At 46.5% G+C, this 21,979-nt stretch overlaps 1 protein-coding gene across 9 annotated transcripts in view; it reads right to left on the reverse strand.

Moving 5' to 3' along the window:
* The window catches only part of HMCN1 (hemicentin 1), a 161,749-nt gene extending 145,916 nt beyond the window's left edge, over positions 1–15,833 (reverse strand). For 5 of the 9 annotated variants that reach the window (XR_010432568.1, XR_010432567.1, XM_064664041.1 and 2 more), the window contains exon 1: positions 14,994–15,833. Coding sequence is in view for 7 of the 9 variants with exons in the window: in XM_064664041.1 (XP_064520111.1) it covers positions 14,994–15,261 (268 nt within the window). In the remaining 2 variants the exon portion in view is untranslated. The remainder of the gene's footprint in view (positions 1–14,993) is intronic. The other 4 variants (XM_064664038.1, XM_064664040.1, XM_064664039.1 and 1 more) reach the window with 1 other exon arrangement.
* Positions 15,834–21,979: the final 6,146 nt, after the last annotated feature.

Consider the following 21,979-nt stretch of genomic DNA (forward strand, 5'->3'; position numbering starts at 1 on the left):
TTTCTAAAAGGCACCAAGAAAAACATTTTTAAGCAGCAGAAATCATTCAAGTAAGGGATAAACTTCTTCCTGGACTCTGGGGACCCAAGGCCAAGAAACCAGACCGCTCACCACAGCCCGGGTGAGGGAGGGAGTCGCGCCAGGCTGAGGAGAGGCTGCGGAGCTGCCAGAATAGCTCGGGGGTGACAACAGTCTGATGTGTCTCCTTCCTTCCCAGGGGCCAAACCAGTGGGAATGCCTCACCTCTGGTCCTTCCCAGCTCAGCTCCCCTCACGGAGGGAGGCTGCTGGGAGCCCTTCACAACCACACTGGGAGTCACAAGATGTTCCTGCCTCCCCTCTGCAGCACTCACTCCATCTTCTGATCTGGCAGGAGAATGGAAAACCAGACCTTGTCCCCACAGTAGTCACACACTCAGCTTCTGAGGATGAGTGTCTGTTAAAGGAATCCTGTTGCACAGAAGTCTCTGACTGTGCTGCTCAAGGGTGGCTGCAGGACAGATGTGTTTACTCATCACTGGACAGAGCATCCGCACATTCCCTCCCTCGTGTAAGCTCTGTGGCACATAAACAACCCCCAGGCCAGGTCTCAGCATCATTTCTGCCCGCAGTCATGTGTTGTACAACACTGAGATCTCAGACAGATAGCAAAACACCCAGAATCATGGAACAGTTTTGGTTGGAAAAGACCTCCGAGCTCATTGAGTCCAACCACTCCCCCAGCAGTGTGAAGCCCACCACTAGACCATGTCCCCAAGTGTATTAAATCTCTCCAGGGATGGTGACACTTCCCTGGACAGCCTGATCCAGTGCTTGACAACCCTTTGAGTGAACAAATTTTCCTAATAACCAATCTAAACCTCCTCTGGCACAACCTGAGGCTGTTTCTTCCTGTCCTATATAACAATAGAGTTTTAAATATCAACTGAGAAACAACTAGAAGAGACCCACACTGGCAGACAGTCATCACTCGTGTGAAAAGCACCCCTTTCAGGTGGCTTTGGCAGCTGTGAAACAGCAGCTCTGGGGTGTCACCACCAGCAGCTCAGCCAAGCACACAGAGCGTGTCACTGTCTCACTGTGACCTGGCTCCCTGCAGGATCAGCATCCTAAAAGCTCATCAGGGACTTTCTTCATCCTCCTTGAGACTCCACCTAAACCCTCCAGGGTATGACAAGTTTCTGAAGGAGATGACACTGCCTGACTAAGCTGAAGGACTTGCCCAGAGAAGCTGTGGCTCCCCAACCCTGAAGTCGGACCAGGTTGGACGGGGCTTGGAGCAACCTGGGCTAGTGGAAGGTGTCCCTGCCCATGGCAGGGGGCGGTAGGTGATCTTTAAAGTCCTTCCAACCCAAACCATTGTGGAATTCTATGAGTCTATGACTCCATGACGTTGCTGGAAGGATTTAGTAGATGTCATGGATTAAAGGTGAATAGAGTGTCCGTGCTTTGGGCTCCTCAGCAAAAACCAAGCAGGTCTCAGCTGTAGCCGTGCCCTTTCCCACCTGTGAGCTGGCAGGGCAGGAGCCTTTGCTGGCCCCCAGCAGTCCTACGGTGCAATGCCTTCAGTCCCTGTGGGTTTGGCTCAGGACAAAGGCAGAGTTAAGCCTCCAGGAGTGTTTCACAAGAAGCTGATCTGAAGCCCAGCTCACAGACCCACACAGACAGCTGTGTGTTACAGGCCTGGCCTGGCCCTCAGCCCGCAGCTGTGCCCAGATGCCATCGGTGAGTCCCACAGGTGCCATCTGCTCCCTCTGCACCGGCAGCTCCCTCGCAGACACCCTGCCTTTTGCCAGCTCCTCTCCACAAGCAGTGACTGCAGGCAGCTCACCACAGCAATACCCAGGAGAGCTTAGCTGGGAGCTGCTGCTGCACCAGCTTTGCCCCCACCCAGTGCCTGCACACCCCCAGCCCAGCGGGGCAGAGCTCCCTGCTGGCACTGCCCGGCACACGGCACATCCCACACGTGCCCGAGCACCACGGGAGCTCACTGCCTATGGCAAAGCTGTTTCATGGCTCTGGGAGAAGGAAAGGGAAAAAAAAACATGAGAATATTTCCACTCGATGCAGGTTTGAGTGTCCAGTAGTTTTTAGGAAGCTGTGGAAGAGAGGGAAACATTAAATATTATCTGTGGGTTATAAAATTCCACTGAGTTTTAGTAGTGTAAAAATGCAAGTGTGTTCCAAACTAATTCAAAAAGCAGATGTGAGGAGGGAGGGAGGAGGCAAAGAGGATGAGAACATTAACTTTTTTACCTTAAACAAAACAGTCTTTTCCTTTCACATGAGGATAACTTAAATCAGTTACAGGAATACATTATGCAAGACCTTGTTTTCTGTTTGCTCATCTTGTAAAATTTGTTTGAAATAATAATACTATTTAGGTTTAGACAGAAATTAATTTAGACTAACTGATTTGTGTGAACCCTGTATTTCCCAGTTTCACCCTCTGTCTGGTCTAGTCCAACCAGACTGGAAAGTGCTCAGCTGACTACTGGAAAAACATGGAACTCTCACATGGAAATAAAATAATCAATGCTAAATAATTACCAAAGTTACTCTTCAACAGTTTAAAAAGGGAAGCATTTACCATGATGATTGTTTTCACTAAACTGTTCAGCCTGTTTATACAACACAAAGCACAAAGATTTCTTCTCCAGAGAATTTGGATCTGTGACCATAAAGCCATCAAGCTCCAAAAATCAATGCTACCACCTGACTTGTACTGTTTGTGCAGGTCAATCGAAAGCATATTTTCTTCCAGACACAATGCAGACCCTGAGAAAACTCACACTCAACACACAGGTGCTTTCAAACACACTCTGACAGCTCCCACTGGGTTATTTGCAGTGGCAGCCACTCCCCTCGCGAGTCAACTCGACTGAAAAGGGAATGGGAATTCCTGAGCTGCCGTGGCCAAGGGTAGGAACTGAGGGTGCCACCAGTGAACACCGGGGAATCCTGGAATGCTTTGGCTTGGAAGGGACCTGAAAGCTCACCCAGTGCCACCCCTGCCACGGGCAGGGACACCTCCCACTAGCCCAGGGTGCTCCAAGCCCCGTCCAACCTGGCCTTGGACACTTCCAGGGATCCAGGGGCAGCCACAGCTTCTCTGGGCAACCTGTGCCAGGGCCTCACCACCCTCCCAGCCAACAATTCCTTCCCAATATCCCATCTAACCCTGCCTGTGGCAGTGTGACACTCCATCCCCTTGTCCCAAGTCCTTCTCCAGCTCTCCTGGAGCCCCTTTAGCCTCTGGAAGGGGCTCTCAGGTCTGCCCAGAGCCTTCTCCTCTCCAGGCTGAACACCCCCAGCTCTCAGCCTGTCTGCACCCCTGCCCTCCCAGCCTGGATCCTGTCTGTGTCCCAGTGTGTGCTCAGTGCTGCTCTGGGCCACCCTCCAGTGCCAATCCCATGCTTGATGTCCCTCACAGGCAGCAAGACTTAGGAGTCCAAGCAGACAGTCACTCAACACTGAGCCTTCCATTGCCCATTTCACCCCCACCCATGCACAGAACTCCAACAAAAATACCCTGTTCCTAAAGACAGCCACAAACCAGCATGAAATTCCTGCAGACATTAGGAGTCAGGGTAAACTTCTTGAACACTAATGCCATGAAACCAAGGCTGGGAGGGCATCACTAACTCTTTAAACACCATCTGTTTATACCAACCACCCACTGGAACGGCCATGGTGAAGACTGTCATTCCATGGAATTCAGGAGACATTCAGGTACAGACATGAGCAGTGATCCAGCTTTCTTGCAGCTCGTGTTCAGGTGTCTGCAGTGCTAAATAGCATGCCAATGGTTAAGACAGGAGCACTCAGGTCTAAATCACTAGTTCTGCCACAGATTCTCTTTGCTGCCAGAGGCAAATCTTCAGGCCTCTCAGGAAAACACTTAACCATATGTGAAAATGGTATCAAAATCAACAGAATATATATAAAAACATTCTGAAGTGTTTTGCTGAAGTACTTTCTCCCAACTGCAAAGGAGGTGGTGTTTCCCATCTCCCATCCCTTCTTTATCCCTAGAGCAAGAGCTGGATATCCTGGGCAGGATTATTTATCATCACAGGAGTGCAGAGATACTGTACCAGCAGGTACAAGTCCAAAGGTAAAGACAGCAATACAAACATTATGGATTAATTTCTGGCATGGTTGTGAGGCCCAAGCCCCCAGTGTCCCAGCTAAGCTACATAAACACAGACAAAACTGTCCAAACTTCCAACCCAAAAACCAAACCCAGTGGAACTAACGGAATAACCTAGATGAGATCCCAGATGTCTCTCACACATGGTAAATTAAAATACTCTGTAAGAGAGTTCAGAGTACATTTCTACAAAGGAACCAGGAACAATTTAATTCGTCTCATTCTCCGAAGTCACATCTCCCATTTACCAAGTCCTTCCAAACAAGTTATGTTGCTGATTAGCAGGAATGCCCTAAGGCATAATTATTTCTCTTTTTCTGATCTTTGGAGTTAAAAACTGCTTTGAAATCTCAGTGAGGCACACAGTTCTTACTGAAGGATAACGCTGGGGAGCACCCTGTAATTTAAACCAGCCCACTCCTAATGGACAAAATTGAGTCGAGAAGGAAAAGCAGGATGGATCCAGAGCCCAGCCTGAGCACAGGGAGACTTCAAACAGGGCTGGAAAAATGAAAACCAGCTGAGCTAATAAAAACCAGACCCTGCTTAAACAATCTTTCATCAAGTAAACTTCACCTATGTTGTTACTCTTGGAATTTGGGAAAATAGGAGGAGCCAGCAAGGTCTGAAGACAAGATGAGAAAGGGTATTTGGGAAAGATGTAATATTTAGCAAATTAAGAAGGCAGACAACCAAAGCCAGACTCTGAGCTCAGTCATACTGGTGTAAATCCAAACTAACATCACTGACTGTAATGGAATTACTCTGGATTTACTCCATGTTAACCAAGATCAAAACCTGTTCAATGAGACAGAATATCAAAGTGGGGGAAAAGGCTTTTATATCCACACAATGGGACATTTCATTGCAAGTAACCAAGAAACTGTTTAACGTTACGTAGCTACAACACAAAAGGTGAGATGGGCTTGAGTCATTCCATAAATATCCACAGCCAAAATTCTCCACAGTTTGAAAGGGTTTATGTACTACAAATCTACCTCTGAACAGGATTTATGCAAATTAAAGAGTCAATTCCAAACATGCTTCACATATGCAGGGCTTTTCTTGTTCTGTGAAGAGCATGGTTTGAGAGGAACCAAGACTCATCCCCACGAAGCAGGGATGGAACAGCATCTCTCCAGTTGTTCCCTCCTGTCCTTTCCACAAAGGAATTCAGCCTCTCTTACCACTTGCTAAGCAAAAGCTCCATCTCCATAACCTCCCATACACCTCTAACACCAGGAGTACTTCTGTGCCTTCCCTCTGAAACAAATCCCAGCCAGGGGCAGGTATCACTAGAGGTGGCTGTGCCAAAGCACCAGGACATTGAAACATTTGGTGGATATGGTAAAATTGCCACGTTCTTTAAAATGCCATTTGGCCAACACACATTCTTTTCATCTCCCCATACCATGGCTCACTTCAGGTGACAGAATGACATTCAGTTCAGCTTTTGAGGGTGGGGAAAGAGCCGACTGTCGACAGCAGTGACATGATCCCCACTTTTCACACCCTAAGCATGGGCCACAGCAAGAATATTTAGAACAAAGCTTGACACACAAAGCAGCACATTTTTCCCCCACCGTCAGCATTCACAGAGCCTGTCCAGATTCCCCCACAGATCCCATGTAACTCAGTCCTTCCAGTTCATTAGCTCCGGGGACACCCACTCCCCTCCCGCTGCAGCTCTGCCAGCTGAGCCCACTGCCAGCCTGGCTCTCCAGGGCCAGCCCAAGCTGTCACCTCCTCCACTCGCCAGCCCAGGGCTTTGTACACACCCTAACCAAGAGCTTCAGCAGCCTCTGCTGATCTGGACCATTTGGGAATGAACCTGGAATTGCGACGGCCCCTCGTGGCTGGGGATCAAAGGCCACAGCCACAGAGAAGAGGGGAGCAGCTTGCAGTGCAGAGAAGTAATATTTTGTCCACTACAGCTACAACTTTAAGAAAATGTATGTCAACAAATTCAGCAGGATTTCAGAGAACAAAATATCCGGGTCAGCTGATCCAATTCCGAAACTGGAAATGGAAATTTTGAGGGAGGGATGGGCTGAATGCAGAGACAAAGAAGATAAAAAGATGTGGGAGTCCAACAGACTAGGAAAGAAAGGAAAAGAAGGAATAAACATTTCAGGGACCAAAAAAAGCGATTTGTGGTTTTGTGGTTAACACAAGAGAACTGTGACTCAGGGTAAGTCACATGAATTCCCTGTGCTTTGATTCAGCTTATGTAAAATTTAAAAAGGGAAAGACATGACCAAAACAAAACAAACAAAAAAACCCAAGGCACCAAAGAAAAGTGAAGTCACAATCTTAGGACAACTATAGTAAACAGAAATATAAATTAATATGGGGACATAAAAGAAACCACAGCATTCCTAGATGTTCTAAGGCAGAGCACTTCATTTTTGCTGCACAACTTCCCTCCTCTTCTTCTGTTCCTCAATAAATTCCAAGTGCAAAAGCATAGTAGTCCAGTGAACTAACTAAGACCTCACTAACTAAACAAAAAGCTCCATCCTTCGGAAAACAGACTCGGACATACCATTGTAGAGCTTAAGAGAACTCAGGAAATGTTTCAGTGATATTCAGCATCCCCAGAGACACTTCACTTCAGCTCATGAAAATACACTGGTGTCCAAGGCATGAAAATTCCAATGGCTTCCTGCTGCCCCCCCGGCCCCCAGGCCAGGAATCTCATTGAAACAGGCTGGCAGGGCTCCAGCAGCAACCTACAGCCACAGCCCAGAGCTGCTATCCCAGCAAACAGCCCAGACCTTCAGCAGCACAACACGTTCCCATTTCGGGCTGCAAACCCACCCCCACTCCCCCCACTCCAGCAGGGTTTCTCCAGGCTGAGAACTGGGGTCCCGTTTTGCTTTGGTTCCATTTCATTGGAGAGCAAGCTCTGCTGGTTGTACTTTATCCTAGGAAGTTGATATTGGGAATTTGGCTCTGTGAAATCAGCTTTTAAAGCTGTATCATCTTTACTCACTGTACCTATACCACACGCTAACTGCTGTATTCCCAAGGGCACACAGTAAGGAAGCTGCTTTTCCAGAGAGAATGGATGAGACTGCTCATAGGACCACCACTGAGAATAAATTCAACACTTCCAGGTCTCCCTGGTTGCATGAGATGTTTGCAGCGTGCTGGCTCGCTGTCTGGGAACCTGTCATTTGCAAATATGCATGTATTTGACCAGTCATGCTCTGCAGGCCCCAATCTGTGGCTAGCAATGCTTTGGGAAAAGGGCTACGACTTGAGCAGAGCTGGAAAAGTGCACAGAGCGAAGAGGAGTACCAAGGATGCCAAAGGAAATGAAGATGAAAGAGCACAGGGGGGATACAGAACAATAAGTTCACATATCTGCACAAACACACACAGCCTGTTTACATCTGCAATCCGCAGCAGCAACTCTGCATCCCAGTCCCTGAGGGGGGTTTGTCCCACGGGATCATCAGCCTGGGAGCTGCCAGTGCTGCTCCTGTAGCTGAGACAGAATGCTCAGCACTCAGTACCCTCTGGCAGGATGCAAACCTGCCTAGGAAACAAACCTCGGGGACCATTATTTGGACAGCCAGGCCCAGCCCAGGAAAATGCTGGAAAGCCTCTTAATTCACTTCAGACCTTCTACATTCAGGGCTCTGACTGAACTCAGCTTTGCTCCCCCTGCAGCCAGGGAAAGCAAATGAGATCTCCCAGGAGTATCTGGACTTTCCCAGGTGATTAATTGCTTGTTAAGGTGCCAGTTTTGTTTTTGATTTACAGAAGAGCTTTTGGGTCACCAGTCTCTCAGCTGAGGGTCTTCAGTTGAGTGCCTGAAGTGAAATGGGATTAATCCTGTCCTCAGTGCCATGGCTCCATGTATTTGACATAACCTGATGCCATTCAAGTGCTTCAGGAACACAAAGTCATCGTGCTTCTCTGGTAAAATGAGGGAAAAGCTCAGCTCACACCCACAGTCACCAAAGAATAGGTTGCACGTGTTCTTCAAAAGGCAGCAAGGGAAGTTTAACCATAGACCACAAGGGGATGTGCCTGACCTAAACCACCCTGATGCCACTTAAAAACGTAACACTGCAAACTATCCCTTTGCAAAATCTTGAACCCAGAGCTCACCCAACAACTGCACAGCATGAATTCACTGCAGGCATCACCGAAGGATCCCATAAATCAGACGGGAGAGCAACACACCTCAAACAGGAAATCCTAAACACTGGCAACGGTTATAAAAAACACATTGTGTCCAACAATGTGACTGAGGGGTAAAGCACATTCTCCCTGGCTGGAGGAAAGGAAGCAGCCAGCCCAGAGCACTTTTCATTAAATCCATCTTATTTCTTCTCACAAAATTGTTGATTTTCAAGGCATGGTGAGCCAGTCAAGTAACACCATCACTCTCTTTCAACAGAGAGACTGTTCTGCCATTTGCAAACTGAAAAACATGTGTTCTCAATATTTCCTCTAAGGCAGGAGTCTCCTTCAAAACCAAAGTCCACAGCACATGCCAAAAATCAAACCATTGATTGGAAAATACGTACCAACTGCATCTGAGGGCTTTCTCTGCCTAAAGGGTTCCTCCTGTCATGCCTTAGGCCACATTCAAAATCCATTACCTAAATTAAATATCTGCTCCTTTTCCATACTCCTTAATCCAGCTTATCCAGATTCTCAACTGACTGGACTGAATCCACTCTGGTATAAATTCCAAGCACGCTCCAGCACACACGGGAAGCAGAAACGGGCAAATACTCTCTGAGCAGCCTCCCTGCCAACTCCCCTCCCTCTATTTCTCTGACAACTCACCTTACAAGGAACACTATTGCCTCAGTTAAAGTGAGATAAAGGTGTGTACAATATGCATGCCTGTTTACTCACTTCATCACCATGATCCTCAGAAAATAACTGTTTTCCAGATGAAAAAGGGACAGAATCTATCAGTCTCAGGGAGGGACAGCTTATTCATGGCTTAAAAGCACCTGAGGATCTGCATTAAATATCTGCTCTTTACCCATCACTAGGAATTTGATTTGTGTGCATTTAAACCGACCCAGGAGATGCAAACAGCAGCAGAAACTGCTCTTCTCTTTCCATGCCACAGAGCTCCCATCAAGCCCTGTAACCTGCTGTGAAACAACCCCTGCCATGAACAGGATTAACGGGGTCTCTGTGTGTGACTGTGTGAAACACAGGCTGCTGGAACTCCTGGGAAATAAATTCAGAGGGGGAGGAGGAAGAAGGGAAGGTGAACAGGGGAAGTTTCTTTGTTTAAAAAGTGGTTAAGGAACTGGGAAAAGATCTTTCTGTGGATGTTTCTTTTTGTCTTTAGCCATAATGTTGCTTTTCGCTCCAAAGATTCCAAGAGACATATTTTTTTGGACACTACTTTGTTCTTATCCTGTTTCCCTTTTTTAAGTACACTGAGACAGCACTTGGGTGCCTGCTGACAGGAGGGCTCCCGTGCTAAATGACATGAGCAGTAATTATGGGGACAGAATAACACTGGAATACATCACTAATGAGCTGCAGAGCTTTCCATGGAATTATCACCACTTGGAGCTCAGGAGAGCAAAGCAAAATAGAACAAGTAGCTTCTAAGTCCTGTAGGCAACACTTTGAAATGTAACATGATAAATAACTTTAATTCAAGAGAATTATGTATTTGAGGCATTATCACTTTTTTTCCTAAGGAAAAGAACCTCCACTGTATCTTCAAATAAAAACAGGGATAAAATCCTTTCCTTTGCCAAAAAGATTCAGGAATCGGGGGGGGAATTTCCCACTGTGCACACCTTCAAGGCTGGACAGGCAGAGTTAAGACAGTAGAAAAATAAGCTGTAAGTGATGCTCTAGCAGCCTTTTGGATCATGTCACAACATTCTGGCTGGCTCACAGATTTTGGAGCTTCTGGCACTGGCAATACTTACTGTCTCCTGTAATCTGTATAAACAGCTGCTTTGAGAGGGACCCCAGATAAATCCTTCCAGAGGAACAAGAAAGCATCCATGCAATCACATGGAACTCATTTTATAGCTGTCACAATGTCTCCATTAAGGGTGACAATAAGGTTTCAAATCCTCATTTCCCACACGGGCAATACAGTGATCACAAAAGCCTCAGAGATGGAAAATACCTGTAGGTGCATTTAGATTTTATAAGTTCTAGCACAAAAGGGCAGAATTCACAGTTATTATGTCCAGTTCTGCTTATCATTTGCCTTCAGACACACCAAGACAGCACTGAACAGCTGTAAATTTACATTGTGTCTCCTAAAATGCCAAAGAAAAACTCAGAACTTGGACGTGCACTCATTATTGTTGTCTCTGAGGAAGTCCAAAACAAACCAACCTCCAAAAAAACCCCAAACCCTTACACAGCCTTGAGTTTTTAGATAAGATATTCACAAATGTGAGGCCACCAAAGAACACTACTCTGAAAAACTGGCTGTGGCAGCTTTAACCTGATGTTCTGTGATGCACTGGAAGAACAGGGAGATCAGATTGCTTAAATTAGCATTCTTCTTTTCCCACTTTGGATTTTGGTAATAATATAAAAGCCACTCGACTATCAAAATAAGACAACTATTTGAATTAAGGGGAGAGCATAATTGTCTTTGCCTCTGACCCTACTTTTACCAAACAGAGTTGGGGCAACTCTTCTCTTTCCATCCTGTGCCTGCATAACCACAATACTTTTTCTATCAGCAAGTAGGAAAACCTTTAATTCCATTAATAGCCCAATTTTCATTTCTTATGTTCCTCCTCTGGAAAAGACATTACTTCTTCATTAGAACTCCCAAAAAAAACTATCAAACCTGCAAACCCCAAAGCTTCCAGACTTTTCACATGCCCTCCTGAACTTGATCCAAGCTGGTGTGGGGCTCAGCAGCCTGCCATGGACACAGCACTGCCAGTCTGTTAATAAAGGAGACTCCAGGTTCTAAAGCTACAAACAATTCCGTGCCTTCACTCCAGGAGAGGACAGAGCTCTACTCTGAAAAAAAAGAGTATTTCTAGTTCTCCCACACATTTACTATGTGTTTAGGTTCAGTACTGTTTCCCCCTGTGAACTAAGCAGTATTAACGTTTTCCCATTTCTCACACAGTGTTGTCTGTCTGATTTGTAAGAAGAGTGTCAGCAGATGCTCAGGCAGAGATCTGTAGACATGCAGAGTATGAACAGCAAACATCACCCTCTGCACTAGGAGGTCCAGAGGTTATATATTCATTTTTCTTGTAATTAATTGCTGGAGTGTGGTCTATAAAATAGCCATTCACACCAAAGGAATGCTTGATTAAATCACACAGAGTGAGTTATGGCTGGGATAATTCCATTAGCTTTACAGAAAAATACTAGGGATGAATTTGTCCTCTCTGGCTTATTTTCCATTCCAAAATTCCTTAATGGCATAAAGAAAAAATAGCAAAGCTGGCCTCAGATGTTAAATAAAGACATTCCGAGTCCAATTCCATTTCCACAGGATACAATGGGAGTTAGTAGATCAGGACCCACAACACGCAATTACAAAAGCATTTGCTGATCTTAAGCTTCAGTTCCAATACAAAATTTTCCTGAGCCAATTCCTCTTAATTTGGGGCATTTTCCTCCCCTCCCCCTCCGAGTTTTTCCACTGAACACAAGTCTGGCAAGAGATTTCTTAGTTAACAGCCCTTTTCACTATCTACAAAGCTTCTGTGATCATGTTTAGGCATTGAAAAACCACAATAAAAAAATTCCCTGTAATCTGTTAAAGCAAATGTTTACTCACAAAGCAGAATCCAAACCAAAAGGGTTTTCCAAAATGGAGATCTTTGCATCCCATCAGATGGTCCACAGTACTGGAATGTGAAACCCACGACAATTTTTTTCTGTGGGCCATAATTCTCTGCCAACAACCTCAGGTTTGATACTAAAAAATACACTTGTATTGCTGTTGTTCCCAAATACCACAGCAACAGGCATAACACTACCTATAAATGTACCACCAGAGACAATGTGTTGGCATATCCCAGCCATGGAATCATTAAGGCTGGAAAAAACCTTTAAGTCAATTGTCAACCCAGCACCACCACCATGTTCACCACTATAACTGCACACTGTGCAACATGGATCAGGAAAACAATGGAGTTAAAAACCCAATCTACACCAAATTTAAATTGTAACTACCTCTCAAGAGCATATCTGCATCAGGACACCTTTATACCAAGGGCAGCTCCTTGGATCTGGGTTCCAACTGATATTGTACCCCCTGTAGAGTCCCATTTGCCTCACAGACCACAGCACCTCAAAAAAACATCAAGAAAATCTGTCCGTGGTGCAGCTACATATAAGGCTTCTTTTTGTTGAAGAAAAATTGAGTAAATAACCAGACAATTTGAGAAAAAAATAGCTTTGTGCTCATCGAGTCAGTTGAGCAGCCTTCAGAAAGAACACTAGATAGATTAATTGGATGCTGTGAAACACAAGCCAAGCAATATTTTTTATTAGATTTTTGAATAAAGTTACTTCTCTATAGACACAAAAAAAAAGATGCTGAGGTGGTCACAGCAGCACCTCTTGCATTTTGTTTTCCATTGCCTGGGCTCGGGGCCCTCAGGTGTGAGGTACAGCTGCCCCGCAGCCAGCACTGCCGTGTCCTGTGGCGTGTCCTTCCAGCTCTGAGAAAGACCCAGAGGAAGAGTTTTCAGAAACCAGGACACAATGAAGTTAGAAATTGCAGGTTCTCCCCTCCCCAGCAGCGTTCTGACCTCCCGAGTTATCCATCACAGTAAAAAGCCAGGCCCCCCAGGGGAGCTGGGCTTCCCCACAGAGAGCTGTAACTGGATCCCCACGGCTCTTTGCTCTGGGGGCACCCTCTGCAGCTCTGAGGCTCTGTCACTCCACTGAGTGAAACCGAACATTTGCCAAGGAAAGGGCTCTCCTGTGGGAAGAGAAGGAAGGGGGGAGGAGGCAAGGAAGCAAGGAGTCAGTGAGTGGGAAAATGTGACTCAGGCAGAGGAAGGTGGCAGGAGATTTGTTGCTGGTGAGGTTTGGATGGAGCAAGGAGAGGTGGCACAGCAAAGCATGGATAAAGGGCTCCGTCTGCAACACAAGCACAGATCCCAGAGAGACACTGGGAGTGAGAAAGTGAGGAGGATGGGGGGGGAAAGGACAGAAAAGGAGACCATGTGCAGAAGAAAAACTGGGTGAAAAACTGTGGGATGAGAAAGAAATAAAGAGCTGTTGGAATGATTTGAAAGTGACCTGTGATGAAAGCTGAGTGTTGGGATGCACAAGAACAAAGGACCATCCTCCCAAACCTGCAAACTAAAAGGGCACCACAAGCTCATCTTCTTGCTGTCGTGGTTGCAGTGTTTACACAATCCCTCTGAAAAATAGATCTATCAGCTCTCAGAGTGAATCCCTTTCTGATCACTGAAGATGTATAAAGAGCTATTATAGAGAGAAAATTAAACCAAAACACTCCCAACCCATCCTGTTGATCTTCTACCCCATCCAAGGAGAAAGAGCTCCAAGGAGATCTATCAGCTTGATTTTCCAGAAGGATATAAAAGATTTCCAGGCTCTACACGTGACCAAAATCTTTCCCTTCTTGTTCACTTCTGTGGTATGATGCTTTTAAAGTCCCATATAAATTTGTTCCATAAAATAACCAAAAGGTAAAGAAGATTAAAAGAGAAAGTGATGCAAAGGTGGAAAAGGTAAGGTACAGAGAGAGACCATTTTGGGATAGGATGCTCTGATACCACAATGATGGGCTCTTTATAAGAAACAAAAAGAGAACCTATACAGCCTATAGATGGCAAAGCAGCAAAATCCACAGACAAGTTTTTCTTTAAGTTCCCAAGCATATGGTTTAAGGTATTTATGCCAATAGAAAACACATCTTGTAAGCAGAAGTGCCTGTGACTGGGGGAAATAGAAGGGCTGTCTTTTTTCATTTGCTATCATCCCTGCAAAAATGGTACTCTTAGGAATTGACTTCTGGAATATCGTATTCTGAGATATTCCATGGAAACTAGAGCCACAAAGGTAATTTCCAAGGGGTTTTTTTCCCACTTTCTGATTCTCTCTTTTTTATTTTTTTTTTTAACAGGGAGTTTTTACTGCACAGTACAGCACACATCACCAGCCTGGGGCATCCTGTTCCTATTTCCTCTTCAAGTCAGCAGAAGATATTTGACAAGGGAAGAGGAAGAAAGCCAGAGAAAAGGGGTAGGAAGGGAATAGAAAACAGATGCTGGAAGAAAAGGCACAATGCACAGCAGAAGGGAAAAAAGGTAAAAGGAGGGAAAAGAATAAGAATCCAAACAAAAAAACCCACACAAGCCAGACCATGTAAAACTTCTGGATCGTTTCACTGCAAGTTACTGAATGTAAACAGAGGACCACAAGACAGGAGGAAAAGTGTAACTGCGTTATGTATGTTCCTAAGTGCATTCCCATAGAAGGGCGTTGAAAAACTTAGTAGCATCGTTACTACCACACGTGAAGGTCACTGAAGCCACATCAGCTCGTATCAGAATTACTAAGACAATTATTTGATCCCCTAGGTTGCTCTTTGATGCACACAGCGCACCGCGAGCCCACTCCAGTGCTCCTGAAGGCTTTGTGAAGCTCTGCAGGCAGACAGGGAGGTGGAGGTCACAGAGCACTACTCGCCCCGGCAAATTCCCGAGCGGAGAGACCCGCTCGGCGAGGAGGGTCAGGATGGGACAGTAATACCCAGGCTCCAGTCCCTGGAAGCGCGGGATACACAACCTTTTATAAAAGCCAGCCCTGAGCGGCAGCTCCTTGCTGCCCTTCCCGGCTCCTGCCCATCCTGCCCGATCCCCTACCTGGGTCGTGGAAAGGCACCAGCGCGAAGTTGTACAGCGGCCGCTTGGGTCTCTTCAGCGACGTCTCCAGGATCTTGGATGCGCCCTCGATCACTTGCACCAGGTCGTCGTACATGGAGCCGGTCACATCGAACACGAAGGCCAGCGTGGAGGCTCCGTCGGGCACCGCCTCGGGCTCGGGCACGGCGCGGGGGCTCAGGGCGAGCAGCAGCAGCAGCGCCGCGCCCGCACCCGCGCCCCGAGCCCCGCTGCTCACACCGGGAGCCATGGCCCCGGGACAGGCACCTGGGACACGGCGGGGACAGCGGAGAGCGGGGATAGCCCGGGACAGAGCGGGGACAGCTCGGGGACAGCCCGGGGACAGCCCGGGGACAGCTCGGGGACAGCCCGGGGACAGCTCGGGGACAGCCCTGGAGCGCACGGCCCGGCGCCCACGGCCCGCTCCCCTCGGGCGGAGCGCAGGAAGCGCCGCCGCTTTTGTCTGCGCGCGGCTGCGGCCCCGCTCCGCCTTCCCTACCGGGCAGGGCTGGGCAGCACCGCCCCGAGGGACAGGGCTGAGCCCCGGCCGTGCCGCGGGGGCTGCTGCTGCCGGCCGGGATGGGGATGGGGATGGGGACGGGGCTGCCGCCCTGGGAGCCCCGGCTGCGGGCGGAGGTGGTGCCAGACGCGCCCTGGTCCAGCGCCGGTCCCGCCTCCCGTGGCCCGCCGTGGCCCCTGCCCTCACCTCGGGGTCCCGCCCTCACCTCGGGGTCTCTCCTTCATCTCTGGGTCTCTCCTTCATCTCTGGGTCCCTTCCTCACCTCGGGGTCTCTCCCTCACCCGGGTTCCCGCTCTCACCCGGGTTCCCGCTCTCACCCGGAGTCCCTCGCTCCCCTCAGGGCCGTTCCCTCCCTCAGCCCGGGGTCTCTCCCTCGCCCGGGGTCCCTCGCTCCCCTCAGGGCCGTTCCCCCTCACCCTTGGCCGCCTCCCCGGCGGGAAGGGGCGCCGAGAGCTGCGTTCGGAGCTGCCCCTCACGGCCCCGGGGCTGTGCCCGCAGCTGCCAAAGGTGAGGACGCGGCGCTGGCTCGGCTCGTCCCCAGAGGGCAGGGTGAGGCTGGGGACTGGGAGGGAATTGTTCCCTGGGAGGATGGGGAGGCCCTGGCACAGGTTGCCCAGAGAAGCTGTGGCTGCCCCTGGATCCCTGGAAGTGTCCAAGGCCAGGTTGGACAGGACTTGGAGCAACCTGGGCTGGTGGAAGGTGCCCCTGCCCATGGCAGGGGGTGGAACAAGATGGGTCCCTTCCAACCCAAACCAGTCTGGGATTCCATGTAGTGTTTTATCACTGGAAACACGTGCTATGAGACTGAAATCATTTCGACACGCGGTGCTGCCCCGGCTCTCCCTTGGCTTCAGTTACAATTCCACAACTACTACTAAGCCCTGCTCAGCACCTATGGGCATATTCTCACTTTTAATAGTTTAATGGGGTAGTAAAGACCCCAAAATGTGACTAGGACTATGGCTCCAGGCACTGGCAGTCCCTGTTGAAAGAAAAAGCCTGGACAACAAAGAAAAGGAAGTGGCCTGAGTGGTGTTTTAACCCTGCTCGAGCGATGGAAGACTTTAAAGGTCCTATATTTCAATCTCTTTAGTTGTTTAAGGATGCAGTGACATCCCAGCAGGCAAAACCCAGTCCTGGGTGGCTGATCCAAGGCCACACAAAAGGGCTCTGGGGAGAGCAGGAGCCAAAGTCCCGGTTCTCCAGCCCACCTCAGCGCTGCTGTCACAAGCCTGCCTTCCATGGGCTGCATCCTGCACAACAGGACATCGCTGTGAACACTGACGGGGAGGGACATCCAGCCCTTGCACAGCATTCAGTGCAGCTCACAAAAGTGGACCATGAAGCAGGATTTACCTCATTAGTTTCCATCCTTATTTTACTAATCTTCAAACCGGTGCTAAAACTGCGCATTATTGTGACTGGAAAATAAATCACGTAGAAACACTGCTTATCCTAATCAAGTTATAAGCCTGAAATTGAATTATAAAAAACAGATGTTTACATTCTTTCTCCCCTTCAGCACTGATGTCATGAGAAGGAAGCACATAACCAGAGCTGTGCGAAGCATTCGCAATAAAACCCCAAACCATGGAAAACTTGCCTCATCTGTAGCTCCACTAGCAGGAAAGTAGAACCAGGTTTGTCAAAAATACTCACAGATCTTGTAAGGAGAGATGCATTCATGCCATAAAATAGGAATATGTATTTTGAGCACCCAAGGGACTGGCGGCATTTGGATTTAGGGATTGCCTTCAGTCCTTTAAGAAGATGAATTCCTGATAGGTTTTGCCTCATAAAGAAAGCCATCATGTGCTTTCTGTCTTAAATTATTCCTCTTTTCAATGTAGACAAGCGAGAGCAAACCTAGTGCCTGTATGAAAAAATAACCCTCTGGGATACCCACTGCTGTGTCTCTAAAATAAAGCCTTTGAACATGGCTTTTAAGGTGCAACATAAAGCAAAACCTTTATTTCGGAACAGTGGAAACTGATATTTATTTTGGTTGCTTCACACTTTCCACTATAAAATAGCCTTGAAGCTTGGAAGCACTGACACTATTATTCACAACAGGCCTTTGAAATTTGCAGGAAGAAAGCCCTGTAGCAAGAGGAACGACTTTTTTTTTCCTTCTTCTCCAATGAAATTATTTTCATAGTTTGCCAAAGAATCATCTATTGAAAAAAAAATCCCTATGTTCCTTCTGACATGCTCTGCAGTAACATTTTGACATCGTGCCAGGGTGAGAACTTCAGCACAAGCACTCCAAGGTCAGGCCCATGGCACAGCATGGCACAGCCCAAATAGTCCATATATATTTATATATATCCCTACATGTTTATCCTTGATAGTTGTAAGTTATTAGATGAGGTGAAGTAAAGAGTTAAGTCATTTAACTCCTTCTCTTTTCATAGCTTGTCTCAAATAAAAAGAATAAATTTGTATACTAGTTCAGAAGATTGGAAAGGAGATAAGGTACTTTTCACCCTTTGGGCTTGTGTCTGAATCTGCCCCATTTTGTAATTCTCAGCTAAAAATTGTTACTATCCCATGGCTGCTGATGAGGAAAGAGCTGCACTACTCATCCTTCTTCATAGTAAACAGGAATCCACTGCAAAACCTGAAGTTTTCATCTCAAGGAGAATCTCAAAATGATTGTTTTTAAAGCTGATGCTGCTCTTTAATACAGAGCAACTGTTGATACCAAAGCAGATGCTCCTCCTGGGATCCCATGGACCACTCACAGCAGGCTGCAACTACCAGAGCTCTTTCTCACGACACCTCCCTCCTGGCCAGCAAGTTCTGCACGTATTCCAGATCCTCTGCACTGCTTTGTCGCAGAGATTTGACAACATTTTGTTTCTTCTGGAACTCCACACACATTTAAAACTTTTATTCCCACTCCTCCTAAAAGTCCCATCCCTCCTTTTCTTCTTTTCTCTGTTTGAACTCGACTAATGGTGGGAAAGGAGGGACGGGTTGCAGTTTGTTTTGGGTAGGTGGCTCTGGCTCTCCCTGTGACAAGTGTGTGTATTGCAGAGTGAGATCTCTCGGCTTCACTGACAAGAGAGTTTTCTTAGCCCGTCCTGTCCGTGTATTTTATGTACACAGACACTCTGGTCCTGCAGAGGAGAGGTGCACATTCACTGCTGCTTGTGTGCAGGCAGAACCCGTGCTGCTTTTGGGAAGGGCAGGGTTAAAGTGCCATCCTGGGACAGGAATGCTACAACAGGAATTAGCAGGTATGCTGGGGAGCCTGGAAGCAGGTAAGGCAGCTCACTGGAGCTGCTGCTAACAGATCTGCAAGGAAAGATAAACAAGGTGCAGAAAAGAGAGAGGGCTGATGGATTAATCTGTGCTTATGTGTGGTATAATCTTCACATTCATCTACAGAGGCCCTGAAAAGACCTGCAAGACTTTTGGGGGGAGATACTGTAACGTGAATGAAATCATGTGAAGAGGGTTCAGACTCTGAAGGGATCAAATAAACCCTGACCTTCTTCCAGCCTGTGACTCCTGGTTTTCAGCTGTGCAGCTGCTCTCACACTTGGACAGCATGTTTTTAGGATTGTCTCTGCTGTCAGAGACCAAGGCAGGTCACTTGGGATGGTTAAAAGCTCTCCTGCTGAGAGAACCACAGAACCTTACACCAAATCATCTCAAAGCCTTTTACTCCCAGCACATTCCCATCTTCCTGTGAGGTACATTGCCTTTACCAACAATACAAAAACTATGATTTAATATAAAAATGGGATCTGTGTAACTTTGGCCTGACTTTTGGCTTCTGACTCTTCAGAGATTGTGGGTTTTCTCCAGAATCCACATGACTTTTGTTAAGGAAACAAACCCTGGGATTCCAGCAAAATCACCTCTGTAGGAAATGGTATTTTTATAGATAATCCAGATTCTGAAGAACTGCAAGTTTCTGATCTCCAGTTTTCCAAAAGGTTTGAATCTGAAATCAAGCTAAGGCTATATTCCCTGCTCCTGCCCCTCAGGTATAACGAGAGAAGCTGGGAGCAGAAATCTGTTTTGAGCTGTTCACACTTATAGTGTCTGGCTGAATTCTGATCATCCTGTATTTTAGGGTTCCTGCTTCGTTTATAAACTCAGTTTGCTCTAGTTTTTCAAGGCTTTGCCAATTAAAGCTTTACAGCAGAATCAGAGCAGACAGGTGAATGCTGTGTGTACTGCAAAAATTTCTGATGACAGAGCTTTTGATGGAAAGGTTGTAAAAACGAGACATTTTCAGATGCTGTGTGTTCTACCTTGCGAAGAGTCTACAAGTCCTACAGAGAATCTTTTGCCATTTTGAATCTTCTTTTTGTGCCCCACGGAAGTTTGCTGCAGTCTAAACGTCAGTTTGATTCAGAGTTCAACACTTCTCAAACTAGCACATAATAGACAAAAGGAGTGAGGCACAGGCATAAGTAGCTGTAGCAACTGGAGTAGTTTGTTTAATAAACCTTGTGCCTGAGCCAAGAGACCATTTCACCCCACTGTAGCACTGAATCATCCCTCATCTGCAAGATGAAATCACTTTGCTTTTGGTTATAAAACATTTGGTTCATAAAACAGGCCATCCTGTGACCATGACATAGAAGGCAGGGGTCAAAAGTTTTGTTTCTGGCTCAGAAGCAGGCTTGCTGCCTTCATTAATGCAATTATGGGGCAAGACCAGGACCAAGGCAGGACCTGCTCTACTGATTCCCTGCTTCCTTGGAAAAAATGGAGTAGATAAACTGATGGATGGAGATTTCAAGGTATTTAATATCTAATGAGAAAGGGAATGTATTTCCTGATGAAAACAATGGGAGCAGTATCACACACTGAAAGCAAAACGAGGACCATGCAATAAAGGTCATTTTTCAAGACCAGTTTCATAAGGTCAATAAATCCCATACTTGAATTTTTAAACTCTGCACACAGGAAATTCATGCCAATTATCCACAATTCCATGCTATTTTACTCACAGCCATGTCATCATGCACATCTGACTTGTGGCTGTGTATTAAATACAGTGCCTGAGGCAGTGTGGGGTTCGTGGCCCCTGAACTGTCAATAACTCCACTGACCATGGGTGTCCACATCCAGCCCAAGCTCCTTTTCCAGCCCATGGAGATCTCCCGTTTGATTTCTCCAAGAAATCCCCAGGGATGTGTGCACTCCTGAACTTTACATCCAATTCTATTCATAGAGAACTAGATGTAGAGATGTAACAAAACAAGGGTGAAAGGAAGAGCTAGGGGAGGTCTAGATTGGAATTAGGAAAAATTTCCTCATGGAAAGGGTGGTCAGGCATTGGAACAGGTGGCCCAGGGAAGTGGTGGAGCCCCAGTCCCTGGAGGTGTTCAGAAAACATGGATGTGGCACTCTGGGACTCGATTTCGTGGAGGCCTTGGCAGTGCTGGGTCAACGGTTGGACTCGATGATCTCAGAGGGCTTTTCCAACCTAAATGATACCTTAAAATTTTGTCCTTGACAAGCATTATATTACCAAAAATTTCAACATATTCTACTGGCCAAGGCAGGATTTTCATTAGAGTTTAGCCAATGAGGCAACCAGGGTGAAAATAAGAAGAACAAGAACACGATCTCCCTCTGCTGGTAAATCACAGTGAAATGTTGTGAAAAGGGATTACGAAAAGTAGGGATCTTTACTCTTCTGTTTAATAGTTACAGAATATAAGGTGAAATTGCTTTTCACACTTAAGTTTGGAAACAACCTTGAAATGCCAGCACAATGCCACAGACTCCCACAGATCCATCCCTACGTCCAAAAATTTTGTACATAACGTTTACACAAGTCTCTTCTACAGGGAACGTTTTCTGGAAAGGAAATTTAGAGGCACAGAGAGATTCTAGTGATAAGGGAATTCAAAAAGCAAGTATAATTTTTATATTTGGGGAAAAAATGTATTTACTTAGAGTACATTTTTTCAAAACTGATCCATTTATACATTTTTTAAATTAATTTGACCAGAGAAAATCTAGCCTTTATGTTGTCTCATTAATACTTCTGAATTACTTAAGATGGACTCTTGAAATATTCAGAAAATCTACAAAACTTCCATCACACTATAGCCTTACAGCAACTTGCAGAATGCAGAACTATTCTTAATTATTTTATTAGAAGCAAGTCCTCTACACTGCAGAAGGATCTTACATTAGATGTTTGCTGCAGTTCTAACAGCATTAGTCCTGCAGTACAGCTCTGTGTTTCTTATCCATCAGGCAAGCAGCAATATTTCCTGGCTGACACCCAGAATAAGTTCTGAAAGAAGAGGAAATTACTTCAAGTATCATAATCCTGGTACAAAGAAGCTGCTTTGCCACTTCAGTCCACAGACTAAAGCTTGTTTTGGAGTCAATGACAGGCACAATTCATAGATAACATCAAAAAGCATCCCATTCCTCTCATGCCAGGAGCTATCCCCTGGAATGCAGT

Source organism: Pseudopipra pipra, chromosome 9 (genome assembly GCF_036250125.1).
Source record: "Pseudopipra pipra isolate bDixPip1 chromosome 9, bDixPip1.hap1, whole genome shotgun sequence".
NCBI classification, from domain to species: Eukaryota; Metazoa; Chordata; class Aves; order Passeriformes; family Pipridae; genus Pseudopipra; species Pseudopipra pipra.